The sequence below is a fragment of the Solanum dulcamara genome, chromosome 6, assembly GCF_947179165.1.
Source record: "Solanum dulcamara chromosome 6, daSolDulc1.2, whole genome shotgun sequence".
Classification (NCBI taxonomy): Eukaryota; Viridiplantae; Streptophyta; class Magnoliopsida; order Solanales; family Solanaceae; genus Solanum; species Solanum dulcamara.
This window is the reverse complement of record NC_077242.1, coordinates 73,081,793-73,093,745: the sequence shown is the minus strand read 5'-3', so window position 1 is coordinate 73,093,745 and position 11,953 is coordinate 73,081,793. Positions and strand designations below refer to the sequence as shown.

The 11,953-nt window shown below is 35.1% G+C and overlaps 1 protein-coding gene and 2 pseudogenes across 1 annotated transcript; 2 read left to right on the top strand and 1 right to left on the bottom strand.

Moving 5' to 3' along the window:
* The first annotated feature begins 840 nt into the window (after positions 1-840).
* Positions 841-2,023, top strand: LOC129892979 (F-box protein At5g07610-like; annotated as a pseudogene).
* A 2,441-nt stretch (positions 2,024-4,464) lies between these two features.
* LOC129892978 (F-box protein At5g07610-like) lies at positions 4,465-6,927 on the top strand (annotated as a pseudogene).
* A 1,844-nt stretch (positions 6,928-8,771) lies between these two features.
* LOC129891443 (triphosphate tunnel metalloenzyme 3-like) lies at positions 8,772-9,676 on the bottom strand. Its single transcript, XM_055966813.1, has one exon. The coding sequence runs from the start codon at positions 9,378-9,380 to the stop codon at positions 8,772-8,774; it is 609 nt and encodes a 202-aa protein (XP_055822788.1). The 5' UTR covers positions 9,381-9,676.
* Between the last annotated feature and the right edge of the window lie 2,277 nt (positions 9,677-11,953).

Below are 11,953 nucleotides of genomic sequence, written 5' to 3'. Positions count from 1 at the left end.
AATTAAGAGGAATAGGGTTCATACTTTAGCTTTTGACAATTTGAATAATGTGAAGTTGTGAACTCAAAGTTATTGTGAAGTGTAAATTAAAGGCTATAGGGCAAAGACAGTAACCTGTAAGATACTGATATTAATATTTAATAATTATGTTGGGCGTAAAGTAGTAAATTACTATAGTCTTTTCAATATTAAAAAACCAAAACTGGACATATAACTCGATAAACTTATTTTAATAAAATCATTAAAAACTCGTTAACTCTATAACCCAATAGCAATAAACCAATTTTCAGTTCATTTTTTGCACACCCATAAGTCCATTAGTAGAAAATATATTTTTGATCTATCTGACTAGTTGAAGGGCATTTTTGAAACGTAATAGAGGATAAAATTAACCTATTTCGAATAGTTCAAAAATATTTTTGGCACTTTTCCCTCTTTTTTATTTCAATTCTAATATTGCCACTACACTTACCTTATAATTGAGAGGGTACTAAACCAAAGTTTAAAATGAACTAGGCTTAATCAACTCCACAATTTTTTAATCATCATGAATTATAAACTACTGCATATTAAATTTCATTTGAGGAATCAAATTAAAATCCAACAACCAAACAAAATAAAAGAATATCAAAAGGAAACCCTCTACAAGCTCACAATCTTTTGCAGCAAAAAAAAAAAAACAGCTTTAAAATGGCTATTTCAAATTCCAAAATTCTACAGCAGATACAAAATAGTCGACATTAGAAACACTCTCTACCCCGTAAAGATAGAGGTAAGATCCCGCATACATCTAGACTCTCCAAACTCCACTTGCAGAATTACACTACATATAGATACAAAATGCCAAAGAGCAAAAAGAAGATCATAACATTTTCTGCAAATGTAGTGTTTTCTAATGAAGAACTATTGACAGAGATCCTCCATCGTCTGCCTGTAAAATCTCTCCTCCGTTGCAAATGTGTATCGCGAAAATGGTGTATATAATATCTAGCCCTCACTTTACGCGCCTCAGAGTCCCCTGTTTCCGCCCTGCTAGTGGCATTTTTTTGTACCATGGTTCATTTTTAACCAACCCTTATCACAAGTTTGTGTCATTTAGCCTGGAAAATCCAATTCCAACACCATTACAAAAGTTCCCTTTTCTACAACATGATCATCACAATCCTAAAATCATGATCTCGCAATCTTGCAATGAACTTTTGCTCTGTCGCACATTTCATAATCCTTTCACGTTTGATGAAAACTACTATATCATCAACCCGACTACTCAACAATTCGTCACACTTCCTAGGCCATTATCAGGGGATGTTATCGGAATGAGCTTGGCCTTTGATCCATGGAAATCGCCTCACTACAAAGTTATCTCCCCCCAAATTTCTGAACTGGAACCCGCGAACAACCAGATTGAGATCTACTCATCTGAGCTTAAGCAATGGAGAATTTCTGGTCCACCTTTTCCTGGAGATTATGATATATGTTTCAAACACGGACTAGTTTACTGGAATGGAGCCATTTATGTGTCATGTATCAAACGTTACAACGTGGAACAAGAGAAGTTTGAAGAGGTTCCCATGCCTGAAGTCCGGGATCATGAAGAGGAGGAGGATCACAGGTTCGTCTATTTCGGAGAGTCTTATGGCCATTTACACCTTATACAACTGAATCGCCAGAACTTAGCTTTGTACAACGGCTACGAAATGAAACATGATGGTTCTTGAAGTACGAGGTGAATGTCGAAAATGTTGTGTTGGCATTTCCTCATATAATTCGAGGTTTCCTTGAGACAACAGATTTTCATTACTATGGCATGGCTGTGCTAAATATTGTAAGGGGAGATAAAGAAGAGGATTCATTCTTGATCTTGCATATTCCTGGAATGGTTATACTACGTTACAACTTGGTGGATAAGTTATTCTACAAGCTCTGGGATTTTGACAATGGTGTTCATGATGCATTTTCTTGGTTTCTGCATTTTGATAGATCAACCGCTTACCAGTACATTGAATCTACCTATTGTTGGTAAGTACACAAGCCCTTGCGCCGTTTTCGTTGCTCGACTTCAGGAAAATACTGACAGCTTGTTTGGATGGTCATTAGATATTGCATTACATTGTGTGGTTAGTTTAACTATAATGTTTGTTTGGATTATTGCTTAAATTTTATTGTATCCAATTTAAATTCATCATTATGTAACGACCAATTTGGTATGATCACATTGTTACCTTTTTTTCTTTCCCATCTTTTTGTCGGTTTATTGTCTAATAATCTTGTTTTGATTGTTATTTAAAAATTAAATCTACCCCGTACACTGTTTTCTTGTAGATTTATCCTTCAAATTGCTTATGTATGACAGATATTATATAACGACGAAACGCAATACAGTTTATCCAATCATTGAATTCATCAAACCAATAGGTGCAACACGATATATTTATAATACGACACATTGTGAAACAATATGTAATAACCATCCAAACAAGGTGTACAAGATCATTTGTCTCCTTCATGTTAGAAATTTATCTTTTATGCTGTAAGGCATGATCAATCAACTATAAGATCTGATAAACAGAAATAAATTGCAGTGGTGTTCATGTTTTTATCCAAACTGAGACGCATAAACACTTGTCTCTTGCATTATTTCTGTAGATTATTTTAAATCTTGTCAATAAATTTATAGTGTTACAATTGAAGTAACGAGATGTCATGTGGAAGCTAACATCAAAAGATGATAAATCAGACAACCAAAGAAAAATATACCAAAAGAAACAATAAGTAAATGCTATTTGGTCAATTGGCCTACATTCACATGCAAAAATAAGCAATCATAAAAGAGAACACAAAATATCCAATAATCTCACAAAATTCACTCAAAAAAAAAAGAGATTCACACAAGTAACAATTGACACGGAAACACTTTATATTGCGGATGCTAGCAAGTGAAAACGAAGGAGTCTTAGTTTATAAGAACCCAAACCGCTTCCTCCAACAAAAAGACTAGCCCAAATATGGGAGATTTATATTTTCTTTATAGGAAAGAGAAAAAAATCATTATGATAAGAAAAATCAGGGCGTAACATCTAACAATTCTCCCCCTTAACCTGAATTTTCTAGCCAAATAAACTTGATGCATCTTTTTTCACATACTCCCAATAAAGTCAAAGTAGACTATAAAAGGCAACACAATATCTAAAATGAATAGAACTTTAAACATTCGACACAACAAAGAGGGAGATGAACTTTGGTGATCCATATAAAAGATCACGCACGCACATAAGTGAGAAACATACACCAATAACAACATATCAAGTGTAATCCCACCAAATGGGATCTGGGATAGGCAGAGTGTAGACAGACCTTACTCTTACACCTTGGAGGTAGAGAAATTATTTCTGATAGACCTTAGCTCAAGGGAAAAAAACAGCCCAAAGCAGTGAAATACGGAAATGAACAGGTGAGAAACATAAAGTTCAAAATTAAGCTTCATACTCCATTTCCATAAATGGAAGATGATGATGTACTCCAAAAATAAAACAAGAAACTATTATTAGAGAGGTTTAATGAAACACTTATCAGCAGGAGGGTAAGTGATTAGGAAACCACAAAATATTATTTCATGCCTGTCAAGTCTTCCCAAACATATGCCAGATGGTAAGACTTAACTGCAAAATATCGAGGCAATGAACACTTCAAGCCTTCAAGATATGGTACCATCTAGGAGGTAAACCTGCAGTGTAATAGAAATATAGCTGTTTAGTCACCTAAATTGGCATCACCACAAGAAATCAAGTGATATAACTTGATACCTGATATAATGTCTACAAAGATTGGTGTTCAGATTTCACTTTGTTCACAAAACATGGAAAATGCCAAAGAAAATGCAGGAAATCCAATATGATTGGAGAAACTAATCATGCTGACCACTAATGTATCAGAACACTTGGTACAGCTGCAATTTCCATAGGTTTTTGCAAAACTATAATGTGGCAATTGAGAAGTGCATCGCAAGCTCGTTACAATCATTTTACCATATTGCACAGAAAAAACCTCCAAGAGCTCAATACTAGTAATTGCAAGCACTCTATAATGTTTGCTCATGTATCAAAATTTGCCCTTGAACTAATCCAAATTGAGGCATTTTTGAGCCAAAAACATAATGGAGGGTAAAGTTAACCTATTTTGAATAGTTCAGAATATTTTTGGCTCTTTTCCCTCTTTCCATTTCAATTTTAATATTGCCACTACACTTACCCTTATAATTGAGAGGGTATTAAACAGTTTAAAATGAACTAGGCTTAATCAACTCCACAATTTTTTAATCATCACGTATTAAACTATTGCATTGACTTTTCAGTTACTTGTTAAATTGCATTTCAGGAATCAAATTAAAATCCAACAACCAAAAAGGAGGAACTTTCTCTGCAAGCTCAATCTTTTGCAGAAAAAAAAACAGCTTTAAAATGGCTATTTCGATTCCAAAATACTACAACAGATACAAAATGCCAAAGAGCAAAAAGAAGATCATAACCTTTTCTGCAAATGTAGTGTTTTCTAATGAAGGACCATTGACAGAGATCCTCCTTCGTCTACCAGAAAAATCACTCGTCCGATGCAAATGTGTATCGCGAAAATGGTTTTGTTTAATCTCTAGCCCTCACTTTACACGCCTCAGAGTCCCCTGTTTCCGCCCTGCTAGTGGCATTTTTTTGTACCATGGTTCATTTTTAACCAACCCTTATCACAAGTTTGTGGCTTTTAGCCTGGAAAATTCAATGCACCATTACAAAAGTTTCCTTTTCTACAACATGATCATCACAATCCTAAAATCTTGATCTCGCAATCTTGCAATGGACTTTTGCTCAGTCGCACATTTCATAATCCTTTCACATTTGACAAAAACTACTACATCATCAACCCGACTACTCAACAATTCATCACACTTCCTAGGCCATTATCAGGGGATGTTATCGGGATGAACTTAGCCTTTGATCCATGGAAATCGCCTCATTACAAAGTTATCTCCCTCCAAATTTCTAAACTACAACTAGGGCTGGGCGTTCGGTATTCGGTTCGGTATTTTCAAAGTTCGGGTTCGGTAATTCGATAATCGGTAATTCAAAGTATATACCAAATACCGAACTTTCAAACTTCGGTTCGGTAATCGGTATTCGGTAATACCATATTTTTTAATAGTTAATGTACAATAAAAATTTATCCGCATTTAATATTTATATTAACCTAAAGAATACATATCTTAACTTACATTTTTATTACTACACCATAATTAAGTAATATATGCATTTTAACTTACTGAATACTGAAACCGAAATTGCTCTGAAGCCACATTCTACGGAGTAGAAATGATACATCGTAAACAAAGAGAAAATAATTTATGAATAGATACAGAATAAAAAAAAATATTACCATCTAATAAAAATGATGAAAAAGACTGAAAACAAAAATTTCTAATATATCACATATAATTTTTATACATATGTTTTTCTTTGAATTATCCAAACACTCTACATCACTGCACTAATTATTAATTAGTTCCTGCAAAGATACGAAAGAGTTGGAATCTTTCGTTTTCAATGTAACTACCAAACAGTTTATGTAGATAACTGACGTGGTGAATCATGCAAAGTGAAATTAGAATTCTTAACCAATTGCATAAATTTGAAATTAGAATTTATAATTTTTACATGTACATGAATTTAAATTTTAGCAGTTATCCATAATGTACATGTTTGAAAGTGTGCATATAGTATGCTGTAAACGTGGGAAAGTTGAAATGGAAATGGTAGGGAAAATGAAAAAATGGGATAGTTTCCTCTTACTAAACTCTTCTCTTTTTGGTAATTTTTCTTTTTTTTTCCAGTTTTTTTGTATTAGTAAAAAAAAAATCGGTACTCGGTATTTCCCGAATACCAAAACCGAATTACCGAATACCGAAACCGAAATACCAAATTTTATATTTCAGTATCGAATACCGAACCAAATTACCGAATACCGAAATAGCCGGTAAGGTTCGGTAATTCGGTTTTCGATATTTTATGCCCAGCCCTAACTACAACCCGTGAACCACTAGATTGAAATTTACTCATCTGAGCTTAAGCAATGGAGAGTTTCTAGTCCACCTTATCCTAGAGATTATGACGTGACTTTCATACGCAACCTAGTTTACTGGAACGGAGCCATTTATGTGTCATGTATCAAACGTTTCAATGTGGAACAGGAAAAGTTTGAAAAGGTTCCCATACCTGAAGTTCAGGATCATGAAGAGGAGGATCACAGGATCGTCTATTTAGGGGAGTCTTATGGCCATTTGCACCTTATACAAGTGAATCGCCAGAACTTAGCTTTGTACAACGTCTACAAGATGAAACATGATGGTACAGGGTGTTCTTAAAGTACAAGGTGAATGTTGAAGATGTTGTGTTGGCATTTCCTCGTATAACTCGACATTACCTTGAGACAACAGATTTTCGTTACTACGGCATGGCTGTGCTAAATATTGTAAGGGGAGACAAATATGAGGATTCATTCTGATCTTGCATATTCCTGGAATGGTTATACTACGTTACAACTTAGTGGATAAGTCATTCTTCAAGCTCTGGGATTTTGACAATGGTGTTCACGAGGCATTTGCTTGGTGTGTGCATTTTGATAGATCAAGCACTTACCAGTACATTGAATCTACCTATTGTTGGTAAGTACACAAGCCCTAACGACAACGGCATTTGCTTGGTGTCTGCATTTTGATAGATCAAGCACTTACCGGTACATTGAATCTACCTATTGTTGGTAGTACACAAGCCCTCGCACCGTTGTCGTTGCTCGCTCCCTCGAGTTCCAAAATACTAACATCTTGCAATGGACTTTTCCTCTGTCGCACAGTTCAAATCCTTTCATGTTTAACGAGAACTACTACATCATCAACCCGACTACTCAACAATTCGTTACAATTAGTAGGCCATTTTCAGGGGATGTCATCAGGATGAGTTTAGCCTTTGATCCGTGGAAATCGCTTCATTACAAAGTTATCAGCCTCCAAATTTCTAAACTGGAACTCAAGAACCACCAGATTGAGATTTACTCATCTGAAACTAAGAAATGGAAAGTTTCTGGTCCACCTTTTCCTAGACATCACGATACGAGTTTCGAATACGGGCTATTTTACTGGAAAGGAGCCATTTATATGTCATGTAGCATACGTTTCAACGTGGAACAAGAAAAGTTTGAAAAGGTTCCCATTCCTGAAGTTCGGGATCATGCAGAGGAGAATCACAGGTTCGTCTATTTCGGGGAGTCTTATGGCCATTTGCACTTAATACAAGTGAATTGACAGAACTTAGCTTTGTACAACGTCTACAATATGAAGCCTGATGGTACAGGGTGATTCTTGAAGTATGAGGTGAATGTCGAAGATGTTGTGTTGGCATTTCCTCGTATAATTCAACGTTACCTTGAGACAACAGATTTTCATTATATGGCATGGCTGTGCTAAATGATGTAGGGGGGATAAAGATGAAGATTCATTCTTGATCTTGCATATTCCTGGAATGGTTATACTACGTTACAACTTGGTGGATAAGTCATTCTAAATGCTCTGGAGTTTAGACAATGGTGTTCATGAGGCATTTTCTTGGTGTCTGCATTTTGATAGATCAAGCACTTACCAGTACATTGAATCTACCTACTGTTAGTAAGTAGATTTTGTTGAGAAGACGGCAAACCTTCGGCCTGCCGTCGTCGCTGGCTCCCTCAGCTTCAGGAAACTACTAACAGCTTGTTTGGAAGGTTTTTATCTATTGTATTGTATTGTGTTGTTAGTTTAAATACAATGTTTGTTTTCATTGTTACTTAAATTTTATTATATCCTATGTTAAACTCATCGTTATGTAACGATCTATTTGGTGTGATCATGTCGTTACATTATTAATTTCCTCGTTTTTTCTTTGTTTATTATCAAGTAATCTTATTTGATGAACAACAACTTGTTGTGTGTCTGCATTTTTATAGACCAAGCACTTAACGGTACATTGAATCTACCTATTTGTTGGTAAGTAGAGGGGCAGAGCCAGAGGGGTGCAAATCTACCTATTGTTGGTAAGTAGAGGGGCAGAGCCAGCGGGGTGCAAAGGGGGTCAATGGAAACCCCTTCATTGAAAAATTACTCCATGTAGATAGGGAAAAAATATATTTTTGGCATATATCTAAGTTATTGAATCTCCTAGGCATAAGAACTTGGTTTTTTTGAAATTCCTAGCTCCGCCACTGGGTAAGTAGATTTTGTTAGGATTTTGGTGTCATTGGGGTTTGATATCATGACCTTTGGGTTAGGTTGGCAATGGGAAATGAAGGGGCTTTCATCTCGCAGGAATCTGTTATCAGCATTAGCCATTAAGAACAGATCCAATTGCAAATGATGAAGAGGCCATGATAGACTTTTTGAGCTCATTGCACAACCTGTAATTAGGCTTTCGTATGTAAATACATTGCAGCAGTTTGCTGCTCTTTGTTATAATAACTTTACCAATCAAAAGAAATTACAGAAATTGAAATCAACAAAATACTTCCTAACACTAATCATGGGCACACTTTACAAATTTCATTTCATTCGCCAATTTATCAAGCATAAAATCAGATCATGTGTATCCAAGATTACTTCACACAACTGCGCACACACACTATCAAAACAAATGTAATCACAATGGACACATAGAAGATGCAGCAATATAGGATAATTAATCGAGTACTACAAGAATCACTTACTAAGGCAACTTTCCGGCCCGGAAAGTAGCAAACTTTGACACTTCTGAATAGCTGTAATCAATACCATTGTCCTTCAAGAATGTCTCAATCATACCTTTAACTTTCTCTGGCTCCAAGCTTTCACATTCAATCTCATAACAAGTCCCAAAGTCATACATAGTCTCATCTACCTCCAATTCCACACCACACCACTCAAACACATTCCTCACATTCTTAAACCCACCCAATCCAATAAATCCTTCCTCCCCAACGTGAAATTCCTCTTTTGCCCTTTTCAAAACCCTAGAATCCACCTCCATCAGTTTTGTAGGGTTAGAAACACATTCATATCCAATTTTCGGATCCAATTCCTCTTCATCCTCTTCCACTCGGCTAACACCGTCGATAATTACAGCTTTAGCCTTGAGACACACCATACATTTCATGTTTTCCGAATTCTCATAGAATCGGAGCCGTAGAAAAGCCCGGCGCGAGGTCAGCTCGCCGGCAGCACCGTCGAAGAAAGTGTTACGCTGGTGGTGTGTTTTTTTGTGGTACGGTGAGAAAAGTGAGAGCACCTTCTGATGTGCGGTAGAATCCGGCAATCGGAGCTTCACTTCAACCTCCATTAATTGAGGCCGATTCGGTTATTTTTGGAGGAGGGATCGACGGTTGAGCGGTCGAAGTGTTGGAGGAGAGAGGACGCGCCGGTGGTGGTGGTGGTGGAGGCGCCGGTGGTGGTGCTGGTGGTACTGGTGGAGGAAGAGGCGGCGATGAGGGCGGCGCGTTTGCGAGCTTCTTCGAGTTCTTCTTTGTCTTCGATTTTAACTTCGATTTTGCTCGGCTTTCTTCTCAACATTTCTCTTTCGTATATCTCAAGCAAAAGTTCAGTGTTTTTTAATGAAGAAAAGTGAGAGTTTTTTAATTTCATAATGAGACCCTTTAATTTCAGGTTATCTTACAATTGCGGAAATATTTCAAATTTTGTTTCGGGAGTGACCTTCGTGACGGAGAAGATTAAGCAGACAAGATTAAAATAGTCCATAGTTCGAACAAACAAGTGATGAGAAAGTGTACAAATTGACTAAAATGGATGGAAGAAGACTCGGAGAGACGTGATTAGATAAAGTATTACTATTATTATTATTTTTGACATCTTATTCTTTAATTTTGATATTATTTTTCAATTATCGTATTTTTTTAATATTGCTATTATTCTCTTTCGTTGTTTGCAATATGAATTTTTTCGCTAATGTATTTATTTTATATATTTTATTTCAATTGAGGATCTATCAAAAATAATTTATGTACATGCTACCTCTTTAAACTTTACTTATTGAAATTGTTGAATATTTCATTGTTGTAGTAATACTCCACTGTTTGCTTCAAATTATTTCTCAGTTTTCTTTTTAAAGTTTTAATTGTCATGGATATTATTGTAAAATATTCACTTCATTTACTATTTTCTTTAAAAAAGTGCCAAGTATATTATGAACAAATCAAATAGGAGAGGATTTTCATGCCCTCCAAATAATGGGCCTCAAGCTAGCCCATGAGAACAATCTAATATCGCTGGCAATCAACAGACTCCATTGAAGTCATTAATATGCTTCTACATGGTAACCCTTTTTATGCTAACATTCTTTTTGAGTGAAAAGCACCAGTGACACACGTCTTCACGAAACAGAACAGGATAGCGGATAGCTTGAGTAAGGAAGGAACAAGATGTAGTGCCTTTGGGAAAGACAACATTTTGATAGTTCCACCAATATTTGCTTTCAAAATATGTCTAGGCAAACATTGTAGGAACTATATTTTTGAGGAAAATCAGTACTTATTACCTTTTGTTAAGTGGCTACATAATGGCCCATATTTGTAACAATGACACTATTATGGATGGCAATAGCCCCCCTTTTTGCTAACTGATATTAATATATAAAAGTATGCTTTTCTACCAAAAATAAATAAATAGGAGAGGATATTAATTTGTGGGTTGTTTAATTGAGTTAGTAATTATTATTTTGGGTAAATTACCCTTTTATATATATTCCCCTACTATATTTATTTTTATTCCCTATTACACCAAAAAATTTCCAAAATCCCTCTTTTTCCTTTAGCTTTCTCTCCCTCACTGATACATCCGCCTCCTCCTACATCCTCGCCCTAATTTGCTCTACTTAATTCGATCCTCTTCAACCGTTAATCAATTTCAAGGTTCCAACTAAGGTATATTTTAATCTTTCCTTATATGGAATTTCACTTCATCCTCATTCAATCTGATTTCTTCTAAAATTTGTATCTTTTGATTTCTTCTGTAAATCTTTGAAAAATCTTCTAAAATTATTATCATTTGCTTTCTTCTGTAAATCTTTCTATTTTTGTTTCTCATACCTTCAATGATACATATGAAATCCGTTCATGGTCTCAAACAGTCCAATAAAAATCAAGAAATTCTTGTTTCACCTGGTTCTGATTCATCTTGGGAAGGTTACGACAAGGTTAGATCCAAACATCGTAACGATCCAGCAGTAATGGATAAGCTACGTGAGAAATTGAAGTCGAAAGCTACAGTTAAACATGCACCCAAAGAAATAGACAACAAGATTGAAGGGGTTACAACACGCCCTAATCTCCCAAAGGTATGGGTTCAATTAAATTTTTTTTTTTTAGAATGAAAATTTTGTGAAGGTTTTTTGATTCTGATACATATCATTTATGTATCAGATTATCATGTATCAAGCGCTATCTCTTCTGATACATAATGTCTTTTTCAAATGCAATTTTTTGGAGATTTACTATTTCTGATATATCATGTTTAAGTGTCAGTTTCTATTGTTTCAAGTTTTAATGATTCTGATACATCTACATTTATGTATCAGATACATAATATCTTTTTCAAATGCAATTTTTTGGAGATTTACTATTTCTGATACATCATGTTTAAGTGTCAGTTTCTATTGTTTCAAGTTTTAATGATTCTGATACATCTACATTTATGTATCAGATACATAATATCTTTTTCAAATGCAATTTTTTGGAGATTTACTATTTCTGATACATCATGTTTAAGTGTCAGTTTTTATTGTTTCAAGTTTTAATGATTCTGATACATCTAGATTTATGTATCAGATACATAATATCTTTTTCAAATGCAATTTTTTGGATATTTACTATTTCTGATATATCATGTTTAAGTGTCAGT